Source organism: Quercus suber, unplaced genomic scaffold (genome assembly GCF_002906115.3).
Source record: "Quercus suber isolate HL8 unplaced genomic scaffold, Cork oak 2.0 scaffold_205, whole genome shotgun sequence".
In the NCBI taxonomy this organism is placed as follows: domain Eukaryota; kingdom Viridiplantae; phylum Streptophyta; class Magnoliopsida; order Fagales; family Fagaceae; genus Quercus; species Quercus suber.
In genome coordinates, this window is record NW_027069663.1 from 706,304 (window position 1) to 727,324 (window position 21,021).

The following is a 21,021-nucleotide window of genomic DNA, read 5'->3' on the forward strand; positions in this document are numbered from 1 at the left end:
ACATTGGAGTCAAGCTAAGATATGAGATATCCAATAGCACTTCAAAGGTTGCAAGCAACTTGCTTGCAACCTTTGAAGTGCTATTGGATATCTCATAAAAATATAACAAGGAGATTCCAATAACCTTTTGAAGTGCCATTTGAAGTTGCTTGCAACCTTTTGAAGCAACAATAAAAATAGAAAATAATAGAGCCATTTATAACAAGGAGATTCCTATTTAAGTTTTTGCTCCCTATTTTTGGGGCTATTGGACACAAGTAGAAAAATATAAACGTGAATCAGGCCTTTTATTTGAAATTAAGAATCCATGTCACAGATCAATAACTGAGATTGTTGTCTTGGAAAATCACTTATCCAAGTGAATACAGTACAATATAATGCAAATGCTTTATCCAATAAGTATTAAATGTTAAGCCAGCAACTGAATAAAAAGTTAAGAACTAAATTTAAGTTGGAAGTCACAAAGCGCTACAAACGTTTAGCCCCACATTTCTCAGATTCGTGTCCTACCTCTAGAACATCTGTCTTACCCCAATACACATTCCACAATTGAGGAACGTCATCCTGAAACTTGATCACAAAATTCTCCATAAAGTCCATACACCTAAATCATTCTACAGCAAACCTTCGGCAAGCAAACTTTGTATAACTAAACATCTAGGGATAATCCTCTTCTCCAAATTGAATAAAATTATTATAGGATTCCTAGCAATAACAGCAGATGGACAACCCATTTTATTCACTAGGAAGTCCATTGCTTCTGTGATCTTCTCTTCTGATAAAAGCATACAATGTGGCCGCCTTTTAAAAGCCAAGAGAGCAACATCCTTGGACCAACCCCACCTCTTATAAAGCTCCAATTTGATTCCAGCATTGGTTGTCTCATAATTGAAACTACTTGGATTGCCTCAGCAAGCACTCTTTTCAAGGATCAAATCCCATTTCCTTAGTCTTGTGGATAATTCGTTACAAAATAAGAGATAGCAGACTGAGGCACTCCAAATTGCCTCAAAAGTGAAACGTTTGGAACCATATTATTTGCGGCATCAACAATTGTTGAGCACTTGAAAGTTTTAAGGACTTTATTGTCGGCAAGTAGTACACTCTTGAGGAAATCATATCAGCGAATAAGATGTTTCTCTAAGCTCCTACTCAACAGTACTGGGTTCAAAGAGAGGATCCTAGGGAGCTCAGAGCCTGAAGTCCCCTTAGAACCGAAAAGTTCAATTTTTGGCAAAAGGGTCTTCTCAACATCCCATAAAAGTAACTGTGGGCAGGACCTGACAAATTTGGAGATCTGGGTATTGGTTAAACCATTCTCTCTAAGAAGATTAAGCACTGAGTCTGGTTTCTCTGTGTTTTCAAAGTGTAATGAGTCTGGGACAACCCACAAGAGTTTATGAGGTAAGACACTCTAAAAGAATGTTTTTCTTCTTGACCTTCTTGTTGTTGACTAGAATTATCAGGTGATTTCAATGATGCGAATGATTTGACAATAAAGTAAGCATTTTGATGAAGAAAACCCAGTTGGGTTGTCCTATGTTTGAGTAATACAAATCGTGTTGAACGGAGAAAACCAAACATAACTGAATTAAATAGACTCACTGTCACTGACTTTGCCTGATACAGCAAACCTTCATGGAATGATGGCCTCTGAGCTACTCTTCATGTGCTTCTGAGTTTCACAAGTGCTTGAGCTTCACAAAGAGTACAAAGTTCAAACAAACATTCACAAAATTCAACTCAATGGTATGTCTGGTCCTGGGAGTAAGAATGCGCTGTTTCTCTTTTTGCTAAAATCACAGGAACCAGGTTCACTTTGATAATTTGATAAATCACAAACATCTACTGAAAGTGTGATTAACATGAGCAGAAACTCTTTCTTGCAGATTCACCAAAGTTTTTGAGGATCTTAAGTCAAGTCAAGCACATCTATGTAGCAAAGAAAAACATCAAAGAATATTATACAGATAGGTACCAGGATGGAGCACACTACTGCTTGTAGAGGGGGTTTAGAACAGAAACAGGAAATGTTGAGGAATTGCAATAGTGGCAAATTCAAGAGAAGGAAGGTTTTTTGCTAGATGCTTTAGTGTGCTGACATAGGGTAAGCTCGAGGTGAGATGTCTAGCAATCAGAGAAGCACTCTTAAAAGTAACCCACCTAAACATCAACTCACTCATCATCCTAATTCGGATCAAGGAAATAGAAGAAATGATCAGAACCAACAGAAGCAGCAAGTGGAGAGCAGAGTCCATAGTTGCAGAAATACAAAGCATTTTGCGGACTTTCTGTGACTACATGCACACTCTAGGCAGCCTCCACTGGATGCCTTTTGTTGAATTTATTGAATCTCTCTTTGTGATTGTATTCTTCGAAAAGGGATAGTACACATCTTACTATGTGTCTTTCTCTTTTCCTTTTCTAATAATTTTTTTTACTTATAAAAAAAATAAAAGTAAAGATAAATACCATCTTTGCTGTGCATCAAGTTGCACTGCAAGAATGTCAATGTTTAGCTAATATTGGCTTTAAAATTTTCATGAGCATTTTCTGAATATGTAATGACTGTACTGGCTAGAACTCTCTCTGTTCCATTATCTTGTCCTTTTGTTGTATAAAAAAAGAGGGATCATTTTTCTGTTTTTCATGCATGTATTCTCATTTTGATTTCAAATTTTCTATAAACACAAACAAAGATAACCATCCTTGGACTTAAACAGATGTGTTAAAATGGTGTTAGACACAGCAAACCAGCGCGCACACACACACACACACACACACACATATGTATGTGGATAGCAAAGCAGGGATCTTTGAGTTGAACCAGGATCCACATTATGAGACAGTAACAGCAAAGATAAATCTTAATTTCTCTCTCACATTTGAAGGACATGATGTTCCCTAAACTTTGGGTTGTGTAGATTTTCAATTAAATTATATGGATGAGAGTTCATCAGAACAAAAAATCATACGCAAGCAATAGATGTGAAACATCCCAAATTCCTAGCTGAGTTAACTCAATCCAAATGAGTTCCTGCTAGGAACCAAATCCTCCATTCAATATTTTATTGTAGCTTTAACAAAAATGCTAGGTCCACTCAGTAAAACACTATTCTTAGCCACAACCAAACTAGGTTCTTTTCAAACAAGCTTTACATCACCTTTGATAATCATTGGGCAGTTATTATTATAATACCAGAGAGAGCAGATAATGCAAATTCTGTCCCCAGAAGCTGCAATCTCAGCAGCCAGAAGGTACATTTAAATCCCAGAAAGCCTAGATGGTCATTAGATTTCTCAGGGACCTAAAGTTCACCAAAAGCCAACTTTGCAGATCATTTAGGATAATCTCCATGGTCCTTCCTGTAGATTTAAAAAAAAAAAAAAAAACCTTTTTGCCCAAACTTGAGTTTTCTCAGTCAATTAGGCTTTGAGGCTTAGAATATGCTAGGATTATACATCATGTGCAACTCTATTGGAAAGCAGCCTCGGGAATCATCTCACTTAGAGTATGATCATTGCTGTATCTTTGTGGATTCTTGAGCTACAGAGTACACAAACATACTCAAACAAACAAATAATGTATGAAAATTAAAGATTGTACATGGAAGATCAACAATTTAAGTTGAAAATTATGATGCATCCACTAAATGGGATCATCCAACCAGATGGAAACAATGAAGAGGCCAGTATAGGAGAGATGAGTATTTGATCAAATCAGAAAACTTAAGTGCAAATATCCACAGAACGAAAACCAATAAAAGTTGAAGCCACAACCTCAGCAAGTTTAAGAATGCATAGAAAGGCAGTAAATTACTATCATCAAATTTATATTAGTTACTCTGAAGTCGAGTTTAACTTAATACATAAAGATAAAGGAGAAACATGATTTATAAACCAGAGTTCACGAGGTTTATGATGAAAGCACCAAAATCATTTAAGATTTTTTATTTCTATTTTTTTAATTTAGTTTTTAATGTTGAGGGTTTTAAGGGATTTAATTAGGTATTTTCCATACTGGTGTAATTTCTGAACCCTATTTAACTAATGCTATTGTAATGGTGAAGACATTAGAATTTGAATAAGAAATTGATGAGTTGGGAATATGTCCTTATCTTTGTTTGGTGGTGATGCCAAACAACCTTAGGTGGTGATGCCTAGGGTTTACGTAGATTCTAGGTGGTGAAGCCTAGGGTTTGTTCTGTTCTTTGTCTCTTTTCTTGTTTATCTCTATTTTCCTGCACTTTCCTACATCAGTTCAAGAATGCAACAATTTCTTTATCTATTCTGAGGATGACTTATTTAGAGAAATCAAAAGTGTTGGAGTCCTATTTATTTTAAATGGCATATGGCAGGTTGATTAGAAGGTGAATTTGCAGGAAGTATAGTGTCTTGAGACCCGTGTCTACATCATACAGACATATCCCATTTATAACAAGTAGACTCCTATTAAAAGTTTTTCTTTTCTTCCTTTTCGCTCCTTAATTTTTAGGGTGTTGAAAACAACTACACAAATAATAAACTATGTTTGAAATTAAGAATCCATGTTTCATACCAACAACTGAGATTGTTATCTTGGAGAACATGTATCTAGTACAAGATTGTGCAAATGCTTTATCCAATAAGTATAAAATGTTAAAATAGCTACTGAATAAAAAGACAGAATTAAAATTTAACTTTGAAGTCGAAATGTTACAATTGTTCAGCCCTACATACCTTCTCAGATGGGCTTCCTACCTCAAGATCTTTCTTACCCTGATACACATTCAACAATTGAGGAACATCGTCCTGAAACTTGATCACAAACCTCTCCAGAAAACTCCTCTCACTAGGTAATATGAATCTTGCTGGACCCAAATCTTTCTTCACCAAACCCTTGGCTAGTAAAATTTGAATAACTGAACATCTAGGGATAATCCTCTTCTCCAAACTTAAAAATAGAATCGTAGGATTTTTAGCAATATGTGCTGATGGCCAACCCATTTTGTTCACAAGGAAGTCCATTGCTTTTGTGATCTTCTCTTCTGATAAAGCCATACAATTTGGGTTCCTTTTAAAGGCCAAGAGAGTGACGTCCTTGGACCAACCCCATCTCTTATAAAGCTCCAATTTTGATTCCATCTTTTCTTTACTCATCTTTAAAACCACTTGGACTGCTAGAACAAACACAGTTTTCAAGGGATCAAATCCCATTTCCTTAACCTCGAGTACAGCGTCAGCAAACTTAGAATGATTTAAGAATGCTACACGGGGAAAACTAGTTACAAACAAAGAGATTACAGATTGAGGCACTCCATGTCGTCTCAAAAGTTCAATGTTTGGGACCAAATTATTTGCAACATCAGCCCTGGGGGATCCCTTGAAAGTTTTAAGGACTTTCTCGTCGACAAGTAGTACACTCTTAAGGAAATCATAGCAGGGGATTAGATGATTGTTTAAGCTACTTCCTAACAGTGATGGGTTTGAAGATATGATGGTAGTGAGATCAGAGCTTGAAATCCCTTTAGAACGGAAAAACTCAATTTTGGGCAAAAGGGTCTTCTCAGGATAAGATAAAAGCACCTTTGGTCGTATCCTGACAAGTTTGGAGATCTGGGTATTGGTGAATCCATTCTCTTTGAGAAGATTAAGCACTGAGTCTGGTCTCTCTGGGTTTTCAAAGTGTACACATTTGGATGCTAAAAGAGCAGATTTTGATGATAACCCGCAAGAGTTTATGAGGTAAGACACTGTAAAAGAATGTTCTTCTTCTTGAACTTCTTGTTGTTGGTGACTAGAATCAGATAATGTTATTGATGCGAACGATTTAACAATAAAGAAAGCATTTTGGTGAAGAAAACCCAGTTGGGTCGTTCTACGTTTGAGTAATAGTAGACGTGTTGAACATAGAAAACTAAACATAATGGAATAGACTCACTGAGTTTGCCCGTTGGTTGTCTGATTAATCCTTCAAGGAATGGCGTCCTCTGAGCTATCCTCGTATTGCAGAAGAGCTTGAGCTTCACAGTTTGAGAGTTAAACCAAACATTCACAGTATCCAACTAAAAAATAAAGCTTCTCAAAATTAAGTCTCATGTGACATTGAAGAGAGAGAGAGAGATTGCGCTATTTCCCCCATTTGTTTTCGCAGGTACTGTTGGACTTTTGAGAAGAGTTTGAAACTCACGCTTTATAACACCTATCTGATATCTGCAATGCTTATTTTTTCGAATTCATTAGCTAAGGCAAAATTAAAAAGTGATTTGCTCTTATTTGCCAAATTTGTTCTTGCAATGACAAGCATCATGTTAATTTGTTTGTGTGTGTGTGTGTGTAAAGATTGTCAGTTAAGTGTTATCTATCACTAATGGTGGTGGTCTAGTGATCATGGGACCTACTCTGACATAGTTTGGAGAGTGAAGGTCTAGGATTGAATTCCAAGATAGAAGCCCTAATGGAAAAACTTCACATCTCCAACTCTTTGTCAACTAGTGATCTTATGGGGCTGGATGGAAAACAGACTTGAAAGCTCGATAACAAGTAATAACTCTAGTCGCCCTCTCCTACTTTATTTTTTGTTTTTTCAGTTGGGTTGGGGAATTTGTATAAGTAGGGATAACTTGCTTTTTGTTTGCACTTGAAATAAAATGTAAGTTTTAGTTACATGGTCAAGGTCTCATGTGGTGTTAAGAGTGTTTCCAAGACAATAACATTCAACTGATAGTGACAAGTAACTTTATTTTGTATGACACTTTCTGAATGTAGCGGATCTCATGCTGGTTGTGGTGTATGCACTATGTAGAAGTTTTATAAGAGCCTGATTGAGGATTGATTAGATTGTAATTGGTTATATTTTTGGTTCTGAAGTTCCTATCTCTCTTTTTTGGCTAGGAATTCTTAACACTCTTAAACTAAGAATTTACATGCTTAAGCAACCTTGGGCTTAAACAGTACATGTTAAAGTAGTGTTAGAGACAGCAATACAGGAAGTAGCCAAGGAGCCAAAAAAAGAGACACCAAAGTTGATATCTTTGAGTATGACCAGGATTCATAATGTCACACAATCACATTCAACAAAGTAAACAACTAAGCTTCATATGCATTTGAGACGAATAGAAAGGTAATTCTGCTGTCTGCAATAACCAATAACTCAACGGAGGATTTTTTATTTTCTATCTTCAATTTGCCTAATTCCATGGACAGGGGTAATTCAATCCTAAGGAGTAACATACTTGCTAGTTAATTAAATAAAACTTCCTCTTCCTACCAAGAAAAATTAAAAAAAAAAATTAAAAAAAAAAAAAAATCTTGAGTAACAATTTATTCCAACAATATAAGTTCAATTAATTTTTCTGTAGTTTCACTTAAAAGCAGCAATCCCATGAATGCGAGGTCTTTGTGATCACATTGTCCTACAATTCAGTACCACTAATATTTCATCTAATTTTATACTCATAATTTGAAGGACACCTATTAGACGACATTGGGCACCACAGAATTATAGTGCTCACCAAGCCCAAATGCATGCTTATGGTATGATAGCATGATACTTGAATTCAATGAACCATTCCCATCATCGGATTTGTACTCCTTCCCCATCTCTACATCAGGGAAGGACCCCGATAATATCATGATATGTTTTCTAAGGCAGTGAGTTAAAGCACCGAGCTCTAGTTGGCCTCCCCATGCCGAAGTTGACTCCACTTCTTTGCAGTAATTCTCAAATCTCTCTGTAACTGAATTATCAGTATCACCCTCTAACACAGTCTCTGTAACTGAATTATCAGTATCACCCTCTAACACATTCTCTGACAGGAAAAATGGGATGAAATCGGATGCATATTTCCTCATATAAGCAGCCACCATTTCTCGAAGCTCTTGGTATGTATAAGGAGATGAACCACCAGAGAGGAGGGCTAACTGGTCCTCAACAGCTCGGTAGAGGCAGTGCCCGTCTGGCTTTATTTCAGTAACAGTCAAACCAAGGGGTTCAAGCTTTCTTTCCAGTTTCTCATTTTCAACCATTCGATCACTTATAATGTTGCTCTGCTCTTCTTGGATTCTTTGCTCTCTTGCTGCTTCTTCCTGAGCTCTTTTTTCTCGCCTCTTTGCACTCTTACTGGGCTTTGAATCCCTTGATTGGTCAGGTTGACTGGTAACAGAAACTCCAGCTATTGCTTTCACCAAAGTGTCAATAGTGCCTTTTCCATTTCCACTACTGCCACTATAGCCTAATGAGGCAAGTTCTTTGGCATGGTTTTCTTTAAGCTTAGCAGAAAGTTGAGAAACCTCTTCCTCCACCTGCTTCTTCTTAGCTTTCTGTTCAGCCTTGCTACCTTTGGCTGCTGCCTTTTTCAGCCCAATTTCCTTGTTCTGCAGCTGTGATATCTCTTTCCTGCACACAAATAATAGTCATTTGTGCAATAACATGAGAATTTGAAAAGGCTGAAACACAAAATACAACAATTCTGAGGGACAATCCTCAATCACACAAAAGGAATAATAAATAAGAAAAAGAACATTCCTTTCAACCACTGATTTGCAGAGCAGGGAACAGTTGAGGCATGCTATGCTCAAATCCAACACCATTCAATTTTTTTTTTTACTTTATATCAGGACTGCGTTTTATATTAGAAGGCTTAGTAGCACTGCCTTGTTCTCATGAAGGCCCTCTTCTACTTTTTAATTTAGTAACAGGGATGAGTAAATTAAGCTCGTAAGTGTCAAGTTCACTTAGCAAAATTCATTTTTGGATTAGAATCCAACAGTGCAAATCCAATTTAATTATTTCTTCTCCACAATCTTTTAGAAAGGGAAACAAGGCATTGGTAACACTGCCTCTTTCAACAAGTCTACGTCTTCTTCTTAAACTACCACTTGTATGCTGGAAAACTAGGAATAAACTGGAAGCAGCCAGAAACCATCATTGTTGCAGAATAGTTAAAATCAAGAGATAAACAAAATGAAAAGCAGTGAAGTGATAGTTTAGATTTGTGATAAATAAATGACCTGTGCCTAGCAAGCATTTCATCACGAGTTTCCTCTTTCTTTTGTGATGCATTATCTGAAATTGCTTCAGATGTTTTATCCTCTATTTCTTGAGTGTCCTCCATTTAAGCAACCCTGCATTCAAGGTAGACAATAATGCAGAGCACATGGGAGAAACCTTCCAATGCAAATTACTAGTATTTTAGATCTTTTGAACTACAATAAACCCCATCTGGGGAGAGGAAAAAAGGCAGAGAGAGGGAGGAGTACAAAAAGATGATAAAAACAGGCATCTCTTTAAATTAAAAACTGAGGAAATCTAAGTTCGATGAAAAGCTTTAAAAGATTACAGAAGCCATCTTCAATTTTAGCATGCTAGTATGTACACAGTTATTTAAGCTCTGACATGTATCAAATACATACAATATAGTTTCTAAGAGTCAGCAAAATTTTTCTACCTACATAAACTGTCTAAATATATGGTGCAACCTATGACTTGTTGACATACAAATTAAACAAATTCCTGGTATAACCAGTGTCAGACTGTCACAAATTAAAATCATTTGGTTCATGCAAATATTGTGCCACTTATACCTACAAAACTGAAACATTGTTGCAAACATGTGGTGATATAAAGAAGGTTAAAAATGGTGGCATGGAAAGCAACATTGTGAGTAACAACCTCCGATGGCTACATTAAGAACGTCTACAGTTCTTTTTTTGATAAATTAAGATCCTCTAGAGTTCTTAAGTAAACTCCACCATGAAATCCTAAAATCCTATCTATCCACTTTGAAATGAGTGGATTGGATTTTAAAATGTCATCAATAATCTACATAGATACCAAATAGTCATAGTCAAACTTTCACTTAAGGTATCAACATTAACATCAACAACAATGCATCATACAACAAATTCACGTACATACTGAACAGTAAAAACATAAACCAAAATCAATTTAAAATTCAAATACAATCTTTTGCTAGAACCCATTCTAAAATTCACAACACAGAGTGACATATTAAAAAAAAAAAAAAAAACTGAGTCATAATTTTCTCCCAAAAATGGAATCAGATAATAACCCACAAGGCAAAACAGTCTTAAACATACATACAAGATACTATACTAGGTACTAGATAGTTTTTAAATTTACATTCTTTGAATAACAAGAAAGACACAAAAAAAAAAAAAAAAGTTTGAAACTTATATGAAAATTTAGAAAATGTTTTAATATGATTTCTTACCAAGCAATCAAAGGCTTTGAAGAAGAAGAGCCTCAAGTATCGATAATGAGAGAGAGACAACATAGAATAATATTTAAGGTTAGGGTTTACCGTTTGCGCGTGAAACAACCTAGAATTCTCTGAAAGCATATGCTGAGTTTAAGTACTGTTCCTTAATACCCTTTTAAAATTCAGACATCTGGTTCGCTTATTTCACGGACCAAACGGCGTTAAAAGTTAAAACCCTTTTTTTTTTCTTCCGTTAAACCTTAGATGCACGAATAGACACGATTACTCTATATGTTATCCCAATAAAATATCCTCATTAAAACCCGTTTAGAAATGCTGGAGAAAACCCCAAACCCATCTTCTCCTACTTCTGCATTTCAAAAGCAGAAAAGCTCATTGTTATTCTAAGATTAATCTATCTGGTGAGTGTGAGATATTTACCTTTTGGTTGGTTGGTTGGTTGTATGAAATCAATCAGATCAACAGCTTTCAGATGGATGATTCATTCAGATTCAGGGCTCAAGAGAATGAGAGATTGAGATATGGTTCCATCCCAGATCAGAGAGATATGGGGTTTGCCTTTTTCTCCGGGTTTTAACGGGGGTAACTAAAAAAGGAAAAAGGTATATATGGTTTTAACGCCGTTTGCTCTTTGAAATAATTAAGGGCCAAATTAACAAATACCCTTAAGATATTTACTACTAATGAATTTTTTTTTTAATTTTTTTTAATATTATGTTATATATATATATATATACACATATATATAAAACTAGTTTTTTTAGCTATAATTTTTTTAAATATAATTTATTAATAATACTCATAAGAATTCTGTTAAATTTTCATATAGAACTTTAAAAGGGTAAATAATTATATCTAAGTTTTACTTATTTTATTTTATACTAGTTAATGGCTTGTGCGTTACACTGTTTTATTATAAATCTATATGATATAATAACAAAAAGAATAAATTGTATTGATGTAACAACCATCAAATATAAAATGATAACACCTCAATGAAAAATACCAATTGTGCTATAATGAGACTTGTAGTTACATGTATCAAATTTTTTACATTAGAATATATTTTTAGTGTATCCTTGTTCTTGGTTGTCATTTTTCTTTATTAAAATCTTTAGTTCTTCAGTACTTGTTACTCGAGACAAAGCAATATACAATTGGTCATGGCTGAACATTGGACTTTGCGAGCAAAGGGCAATGTTGTTTAGAATTTGTCCTTGACCTTTTTTTTTTTTGTCACGACATAACAAATCTATAAAGAAAAATGTCTTCTTTTTAGGATGAATGGTCTTCTGCACAAATATTCTATTCTTGAATAGTGGTTTTTTGCCTTTTGGAGTTTGACTTTGTTGCTCTTTGTTGTCGTTCATAATGGATGTTCGTCTTAATCTTGCACCTATTGTTATTTCAAAGTTGCTCAACTATTTTAAGAAAGGAAAAAAAACTTAAGTACAGTACATTAGGTGTTATTTCTTATGTTCATCTCTTAAGATTTAGCCATGTGGCTATTTAATTAAAAAATATACTTTCATCCCATGAGAAAAAATTCACATGGCAGAATCTTAAAAAGAGAACTTAAGGAACAACACCTAAGTACTGTACCTAAATCTTGCTTTTTAAGAAAAAGGAAAAGTTTATGCCAAAAAACTATTCATTATTGGACTCAAAACACTTGAAAACAAATTTATTAATGAAATAAATGTACACAATTCAAGCAGATGAGTTTGTAATTTGCTACCAATTTATTATGTAAAATAAATATATGACCATATTGGTACCTTCAAATGTTCATTGCTTATATGGTCTGCTGCAAGAATAGTTGATTCTTGAATTGTGATTCTTTGTCTTTTCTTGGCTGATTCTACAGATATTGATTGTTCTAAATTCATAATCGATCTTCGTTTTAATCTTGCAACTCTTGTTATTTTAGCATTGTTCAACTATAAAACCCAAAACTAAAAAATAAAGGCAAACTACTATAGTATAGACAACCAAACTAATCGTATGTATATTTGAAAGACAAATCAAGTACGTGTAAAGTGTAAAAAATCTTGTAATTCAAAGTGAGACCAATAAATCAAGAAATAAGCTTTTACGATTTCAAGAAATTAATATAGCAGCAATTCAAGTTGAATATAAATATCCTCATAGATTTAGTAAATAAATACATTTATGCATACCAGCGATTCTATTGAGCATTAAAAGACTCAAAACGCCAATGAGATGGATTTTATGAATAGTTGAGAAAAATTGGTGTCACTTCATTTGTTGTTCTTCTCTAGTTTGTATATTCCTAGTGCACAACACGTGCATATGCACGGTACAATTAAAAAAATTATAATTATACACATATGGATTCAAATTATACTCTCTCTTTTATTTTTGGAAAAGTTTAGCTACAAAATTAGTTGTAATCTAAAATTACAATCTTACTCAATATTATTTTATTGGAGGTAAATTTTGACAAATCCATCATTGGATTACATCTTCTTCTTATATCCTCATGCTTGCAAAATTTTTAGGAAATTAAAGATCAATAGCTATGTTATCAATAAATTGTTTAAATGACAAGTTTTGGTAGTTTAAAATTATGCATAAAATAAAAGCTTATAGATTATAAAGTAAATAATATCCGATTGACATAAAATTTGACTTGTATTAAGAGTGTAAAGAACATGAAATTCAACAGTTAGATTTTTAAAATATGTAATAATGTTTATTTTATTGAATAATGTTTATTTAGTAAACTTTGTCCTTTATTTATTTATTTATTTATTTTGATATACACATGAGTTTACTCTTTTTTTTTATTGGGTTTTTTATGATTTATTTATATTAGACACTTCGTTTTTTGTATCTCATTAACTCACTTAGAACAAAAATTTTAAAAACTTAAATAGGACATGTGGCACAAAATTAACAACAATTGGAATCCAATTTAGAACCTAATTAGATTTTCTTTTAGTTTTGCCTATATATATATATAGAATATAGATTATTAGCATTGGATGTTAGCAACTCAAACGAAACTTAGGGTGAGTTTGGATTGAACTTATTGTTGCTGAAACTGAAAACTGAAAACTGAAAACTGAAAATACTGTAGCAAAATAATTTTTAAATGTGTAAATAGTACCGTGGGACCCATTTTTAATATTTTTTAGTGCGTGAACAGTGTCAAACAGTACATAAACAGTGTTTTTTGTCTCATGAACAGTAAAATCATGTGATTTTACTGTTCACTTTCCGGGAAAAAAAAAGAAAAAAAAAGAAAAATTGCAAAACGTGAAACGTGGACTCAGCAAAACGCTGAGTCCAAACGCACTCTTAGCCTACAAAATAATCCAGAACTATAGATTTATTTTGAGGATACATTCCATTCAATTACTTTAAGGATATATTCATTATCCATTGTAATTTTTATTAATTTATATATAAATATAAATCTTAAATTACATCTAAGCTAAATAAGAATTGCAATTGGAATTAACGTTAATCATAACTCTTTTTTTTTTTTAGGAAACGTTAATCATAACTCTATATTAAATTTTGGTGTTTATCCAAAGAATAAAAAAGTAAAGGGAAAAAATAGTTTGATAAGTTAGAAGGAACTTCTCAAGAAGAAATGGAAAAAAAGAAAAAAAGAAAAAGAAAGGAATACATCCATGAGGCGTTAAATTAGAAAAGATATAGATGAACAATGATTACATGTTAATTTAGTTTCTGCTATTCAATCTGATTAGGTTTCTCTTAGGTATAGTAGTTGTGGGGGGAAAAGGACCCAATCCAACATAATGGGCCGAGAGCCCATATGAGAGCTATTGTGCGACCGAGAAGAAGGAGATGGTAAGGGCAAGACCCATCTAGAAGTGGGACCTTCAGAGGGAAGAATGATTACAATCCGAAGAGGTCATCTTCTGTCCGAAGAGGTTACATTCCTCTGACGAGAATAGTATAGATCAACTGAACGTGTAAGAGGTCAAAATGATCTTCCGAGGACTCCTCCTGATCAAGATAAACTCTGAGTACACTGGGAGACGATAAGAATGAAGAAATATCTAAGGGGAAAGCTGCTACCACCGTATTTAATGTTCTGCAGCAACTTTTCTGACCGCATTTATGTGGAGAAGACCCTGAACAGTATATCCTCACCTACCGCCACTCACACAGAGCTGAAGAAGATGCTTAACGTGACACATACTCAAGTAGACTCACGGATGAAGTACAAGTGGACGATGGAGATGAAGAGAAGGGAGGTTATATAAAGGAAAGAAACTCCTAACGTAAGAAGGGAGAAAAAAAGAAGAAGAAAAGAATAGAGAGAAAGGGAGAACTTGACTGTAACTCTAAGACCTTTGTTCATCAGATAAACAATAATATAGCTCTTCGGATATTCATGCTTTACGTATAAATTCATGTTGGCTTGTATTTGAAAGTTGTGATTCGTTGTTATCAATCCAATACTTAACCTAGCTCTTTCACCCATACTCTACAAATTTATTGTTTTGGGCTTGGGCCACAAATCCTAACCCTACAATTGGTGCCGTCTGTGGGGAGAGCTTGAGTGTAAGGGGAAGCAACAGTTGGTCATGGCTGAACCAGGGCAACAACCGGTACAATCTAGGGCGTCCCAACATATAGACTATTTTCTCAATTTGGAACAAAGACAAGACCGTGAAGGCAGTGTGCATACTACACACACTGAGCGGACTCAACCTCGTGGCGGAAGTCATGTTTCTCATGCAGAGAAGAACAGCCTGCAAATAGAGATTGAAAGGTTAAGAAGGGAGTTGCGCCATGCGAAGAGAAAACGTGCTGTCTCGCACTCTGATGACGACTTAGGTGACGGACAAGACATCACTTATGAACAGAGGTCTCGAACTCCCATCAGTGAATCTTTTTCATATGAGGATGAACACCCTCGTAAGAGGCAATCTCAAAGGCCATCACATGGAGGGGTGGGAAATGATGCCATGAGTAAGGCTTTGAATCAAATCTCCAGGTCACCTTTCACGCGCAGGATTGAAGGAGCGAAGCTTCCTCGGCGTTTTAACCAGCCAACCTTTACTATTTACAACGGTAAAATTGACCTTGTGGAACATGTGAGCCATTTTAATCAAAGAATGGCTGTCTACTCCAGAGATGAAGCTCTGATGTGCAAGGTATTCCCTTCTAGTCTTGGACCCGTGGCCATGAGGTGGTTTGACAACCTGAAAGCAGACTCTATCGATTCCTACCAAGAGCTTACTCAAGCTTTTGGTCACGTTTCGTCACATGTCGAAGGGTGGCCAGGCCCTTGTCTTCTCTGCTATCCTTAAGCATGCGTGAGGGCGAGTCCCTTAAGGCGTATTCGGATAGATATTGGGAGATGTTTAATGATATGGAGGGCAACTTTGATGCAATGGCCCTGGACACGTTTAAGCTGGGTCTCCCCACTGATCATGGTTTAAGGACGTCCTTGTCTGGCAAGCCTGTCACTAACATGCGTTAGCTTATGGACCGTATTGAGAAATATAAGAGGGTTGAAGAGGATCAGCAGCAAGGGAAGGGTAAGGATAAGGTCACCCCCCAGGAAGGAAGGATTTCAGGTCGGATCGTTACAACAACAATAAGCCGAGGAGAGATTTCGCTGGGCAGTCAGGCTCAGTAAATGCTCAAGCAGTCAATACAGTGTTCAAAGAGCCAGTTCATCAGGTCCTGGAAAAGATCAAGAACGAATCATTCTTTAGGTGGCCGAGTAAAATGGTAGGGAACCCTGAAAGACGCAATCACAACCTCTATTGTCAATACCACCAAGACCATGGGCATGCCATGAAGACTGTAGAAGCTTGTGGGATCATTTGGACCAGCTGGTCCGTGAAGGCAAGTTGAGGCATCTTTTGCACCACTCCAGTAGCCGAAGAGGTCAAGCAAATTTTGAGTCCGAGAAGAGAGATTCTACGAAACCTCCATTGGGTACTATTAACGTCATTTTCGCAGCGCAGGAAGAACAGGGTCTTGGCCGACCAAGGTTATGTCAGTGGCTCGGCTACCAGCAGGGGATATTGGCCGAGATCCGAGGAGCTCTAGACAGGTGTCCCGCCTGTTTTAGGCTTTTCGGACGAAGATAAAGCTGGGACCATTCAGCCTCACGACGACGTTTTGGTAGTCACACTCAGGATCGGGGGATATGATGTGAAGAGAGTGATGGTGGACTAGGGTAACGCGGTGGAGATCATGTATCCTGACCTCTTCAAGGGGCTGAACCTCACGCTTGATGACTTAACTCCATACTGTTCTCTCCTGGTCAGCTTCGAGGGAAGGATGGTTACTCCAAAAGGACAGATACGACTGCCTGTACAGATCTGGTCAGAAGATTGAAGTGTGATGAAGATCCTAAGACTATTGTTAGAAATCCTAAGTCTAAGAAGTCACACCTGGCTCTCCTGGCTCGGTCGGACAGTGTAGACCGTCGTGCCATGCGCCCGAGACGATTAAATAGTCGTCTTTCATCCCTTTATTTGATTTGGGAATGCAGGAGAATAATCTAACGACGTCGGATTGGGATTTAAGGTAGTATCCCGCCCCTTTTTGGCTATGACATTCATACATGTATGCTAAGTCATGCCAGGTCAGCCCTAGTCCTAACTGTTCGTTCAAGGCATCAATGGCCCCTAATATCCTAAAGGTGTTGGGCGCGCATTGCTCAAGAGAGAGCCTGTGGTTGCGAAGGTAATTTAGAGTAATGGAGCCTATTAGGAGCGTCATTCCCCCTTCAATGAAGGCTATCATTGGGATTACGACCTCTCCCTCTCTTCAGGCCGTTAGTATCCGCTCCGGAGGGCAATATCTCAGATTCACCCCCCGCGGTATACCATGATTTTGCTTAAACTCCTCTATCAACGCCGGACTATCGACGAGATATTGAAATTTGCCCATTCTTAGAGAAACAACTGAGGCAGTGGACAGGAAATGGGTTTTGAGGGTAGAAAATGTTAGCCGAGAGGAAAATAAAGGATCAGGAGGTGCCGAAACTTACACAAACAAGATGGGGCCAAAATCCCTGGACTCGAGATGGGCTCTTTGTAGATCCTGGAAGCAAAGAACACGAAAATCTGAAGAGGCTTGAAAGGTTTTGAAGGAAAGAACTCTCTGGGTACTCTGAGAATGCGTAAAGTAAAGAAAAACTGCCTCCTCTGGGGGTTTATATATGGGGACAGGTGAAAGGGTGTAATTTATCCCGTCTAAATCCCGAAGAAGAACCCTGTCCGTTGGATCAACAACCCACTGTTAGATGCAAAGGACAAAACGCCACCTAGAGTAATTAATACAATGCTTTGGGAATACGGAACTGACAGCGGCAATAATGAAGCGCTTGTCTCTATGCTCACGCGCGTGTAAACAAGGGTATTTAAGATTTCCCTCTTTTAATTTCCTTTATTTTTATTTCTTTTTTCCTTACGTGGCAGATCAAAATCTTATTCTTTCTCCTCGGATGCGAGGGAAAAATTAAAATTTTGAGGGGCTATTGTGGGGGGAAAAGGTCCCAATCCAACATAATGGGTCGAGAGCCCATATGAGAGCTATTGTGCGACTGAGAAGAAGGAGATGGTAAGGGCAAGACCCATCTGAAAGTGGGACCCTCAGAGGGAAGAATGATTACAATCCGAAGAGGTCATCTTCTGTCCGAAGAGGTTACATTCCTCTGACGAGAATAGTATAGATCAATTGAACGTGTAAGAGGTCAAAATGATCTTCCGAGGACTCCTCCTGATCAAGATAAGCTCTGAATACACTGGGAGACGATAATGATGAAGAAATATCTAAGGGGAAAGCTGCTACCACCGTATTTAATGTTTTGCAGCAACTTTTCTGGCCGCATTTATATGAAGAAGACCCCTGAACAGTGTATCCTCACCTACGGCCACTCACACAGAGCTGAAGAAGATGCTTGACGTGACACATACTCAAGTAGACTCACGGATGAAGTACAAGTGGACGATGGAGATGAAGAAAATGGAGGTTATATAAAGGAAAGAAGCTCCTAACGTAAGAGGGGAGAAAAAGAAGAAGAAAAGAATAGAGAGAAAGGGAGAACTTGACTGTAACCCTAAGACCTTTGTTCATCAGATAAACAATAATATAGCTCTTCGGATATTCATGCTTTACGTATAAATTCATGTTGGCTTGTATTTGGAAGTTGTGATTCGTTGTTGTCAATCCAATACTTAACCTAGCTCTTTCACCCATACTCTACAAATTTATTGTTTTGGGCTTGGGCCACAAATCCTAACCCTACAGTAGTTATATGTCACCAAATAACTAAATTTAATTTTTTAAAAGGAAATTTAATAAATTTTCTGCAATTTGGTGTAGCCACTTGGCGCAATCATAGCTTTAAGCCCAACTTTTATTATATAGTATACTAGTCACAAACTTGTAATATGCACAGCAATCTACCTATTTGTGTAGCAGACTAAAATAATTTTTATAAAATCCTAACTTGATTATGAAACTATACCATCACATAAATCACTTCAGTCTTCTATGTTTAAATTTGATAAAGAAGTTGGCTTGCAAAAAATTTGCCTATATAGTAAAAAAAAAAATTGAAAATTCAGATATAAAAATTTTTAAAATGCCAAAAAATATTAAAGAATCAAAAGATTCATTGTCTAGAAATGATTGAAACAAAACAAAATATATATGTGACTACACAATAAAGAAACATAAGAGAAAGATGTGTTATCTTTAAAAGAATGATCCATGATTATAACTGTTGAAATCTGCCAAATTGTTTCAGATATTACAGCAATAGTCAAAACCTACAAATTATAGAAACAACATTAAAAAAAAAAATGTGACTATAGTGTTACCTTTAAAAGAAATAATCCATCACTATAGTCGTGGAAATCTGTCAAATAATTTCAATATTGCAAAATAATATCTCAAAAGTTCATATGTTAAAAATTCTGAAATGCCAAAAAATATTAAAAAATTAAAATATTCATTATTTAGAAATTATTGAAGCAAAACAAAATGTATATATAACTACACAATAGAGAAATATAAGAAAAATATGAGTTACCTTAAAAAAAAAAAAAATTACATGGCTATAACTGTTGAAATTTTCCCAACAATTTCAAATATTACCCAAAAAAAAAAGAACCCAAAAATACATATGTTAAAACTTCCAAAAGGAAAAAAGAGTTAAGAATTAAAAAATTTAGAGCCTACAAATTATAGAAACAAAAAAAAAAATGTGACTATATTGTTATAAATCCAACCAAAAATGAAGTTTGATAGATCTAAAAGCACCCACAACTAACACTGGATAGCACATGATCAAAAAACTTAAATTTGTAGACAAACTTAAAACCAAAGCAATAAAAATTGGAATTGCATATAGTCTTATTAGCCATAAACACCTACAAACTACAAAGATTTGTCATATGATAGATCTAAAAACACCCACAACTAATATTAGATAGCACATGATCAAAATCTAAAATTTGTAAGCAAATCCAATGATATGATTCTGCTTATAGGGAATGGAAAGGAAAGAGAAATGTGGTCACTTCAAGGGGACCAGGCCTCCATAGAAAGATAGAGAGATCAGAGTAAGAGAATGCTTGAAGTATTATTGCTTGCCCTCATACAAAATCAATCCTCCCTTTTATATCTGTGTAACTACCTTCCCAAACAGAATGTTAGTCATTTCCTCACTGACTAACCCTTTACTAACTCATAAAACACACACATGTGCCAATTCTTACAACACACATGTGCCAATTCATACAACACACATGTGCCACTTGCTTAGCTGCCATACACTATAATGCAATACAACACAAGTGCACATAAAGTTCCTAACATCCTACACCCAAAGCAATAAAAATCGAAACTGCATATGGTCTTATCTACTAACTAAAAAGATTTGTTTTTTCTTAATTTGTTTCTTGATCTTACATGAAGTTAGCTTCGGAGAAGTTCATTGTGTTGGGATCATGAGCCATGAATTGGTTTATCAATTGTTGCTTTTGGATCTCATTGCTTGTGGGATGGCGCATCTACTTTTTTTTTTTTTTTTGGGAGAGAAATAAAAATGCTTCATTAGTAGTTTAAATCTAGTTCTGCCATTGGATTTACAACAAAGAAAACAATTAAATAAATGGTCTAAGGCATCCTATAAAGGAAGAGACAATCTTATACTGATGTAGCTTGTAATAAGATTCACAAGTAATAGAGATAACAATGATTTATAACATGATCCCACAAAGAGCTTTTGAACCTTCAACAGAGCAATATCTGATAGAGGACCTTATAATATCAAACAGATGGTAAATACTTGTTTAGATTGAAGGGCAGGGAATAAAATTCTTCATTCCTTGTGTCACCCTTGAAGGACCGGAACTTGTCCCACCAATGTTTACCTCTGTCTTTCCTGATTGTAGGGTCTCGATGCAGTGTGTTGTCCAAGAAATAAGCCACATAGCCAGCAACAAAAGGTTCTTATGAAAAAGGGACGTTTATGGTATCGTTGAACCATCTTGCTCCTGTATGCCGCGCATCTGCTTTTGATCAAACATCATCTTTCTTCGCAAATAGTTTTTGGTTTACATGTTTGTATTTTGAGTTTTAGGTCTTCTACACAAGCAGCTCTTAAATAGGAGAGAGTAGAGGCCGTGGGAGAATGTTATTGTATTTGGCTAGAAGTCTAACTTGCGTTAGAGTTTTTTTATTTTTTTATTTTCCATTAATTAATTATAATATTTAAGTAATCCTGATGTGTAAAATTGTGGAGAGGTCAATGAAAAGTCAG

At 35.8% G+C, this 21,021-nt stretch overlaps 2 protein-coding genes and 1 pseudogene across 4 annotated transcripts; all 3 read right to left on the reverse strand.

Annotated features, from left to right (window-relative positions):
- Positions 1-575: 575 nt before the first annotated feature.
- Positions 576-2,258, reverse strand: LOC136070037 (transcription termination factor MTERF15, mitochondrial-like; annotated as a pseudogene).
- A 2,393-nt stretch (positions 2,259-4,651) lies between these two features.
- Positions 4,652-6,441, reverse strand: LOC112035834 (transcription termination factor MTERF15, mitochondrial). The gene has a single exon (XM_024068672.2). The coding sequence runs from the start codon at positions 5,902-5,904 to the stop codon at positions 4,696-4,698; it is 1,209 nt and encodes a 402-aa protein (XP_023924440.2). The 5' UTR covers positions 5,905-6,441; the 3' UTR covers positions 4,652-4,695.
- Positions 6,442-7,279: 838 nt separating this feature from the next.
- LOC112035837 (OVARIAN TUMOR DOMAIN-containing deubiquitinating enzyme 5) lies at positions 7,280-10,820 on the reverse strand. 3 transcript variants are annotated; one of them, XM_024068675.2, is made up of 3 exons: positions 10,644-10,820; positions 8,992-9,105; positions 7,280-8,377 (listed from the first exon to the last, which is right to left on the reverse strand). In XM_024068675.2, exons 2-3 carry the CDS (start codon positions 9,093-9,095, stop codon positions 7,456-7,458), a joined length of 1,026 nt encoding a protein of 341 aa, XP_023924443.1. In that variant the 5' UTR covers positions 9,096-9,105; positions 10,644-10,820; the 3' UTR covers positions 7,280-7,455. The 3 variants fall into 3 exon arrangements, with proteins under 3 accessions (XP_023924443.1, XP_023924445.1, XP_023924444.1); XM_024068677.2 differs by lacking the exon at positions 10,644-10,820 and adding an exon at positions 10,305-10,426; XM_024068676.2 differs by lacking the exon at positions 10,644-10,820 and adding an exon at positions 10,215-10,344.
- Positions 10,821-21,021: the final 10,201 nt, after the last annotated feature.

Excerpts from the sequence above, each read along its gene's own strand:
- LOC112035834 (XM_024068672.2), bottom strand. The coding sequence starts at position 5,904 with ATGTTTAGTTTTCTATGTTCAACACGTCTACTATTACTCAAACGTAGA.
- LOC112035837 (XM_024068675.2), bottom strand. The coding sequence starts at position 9,095 with ATGGAGGACACTCAAGAAATAGAGGATAAAACATCTGAAGCAATTTCA. Across the intron at positions 8,378-8,991 it reads GAAATGCTTGCTAGGCACAG|GAAAGAGATATCACAGCTGC; the intron begins GTCATTTATTTA and ends ATTTGTGTGCAG.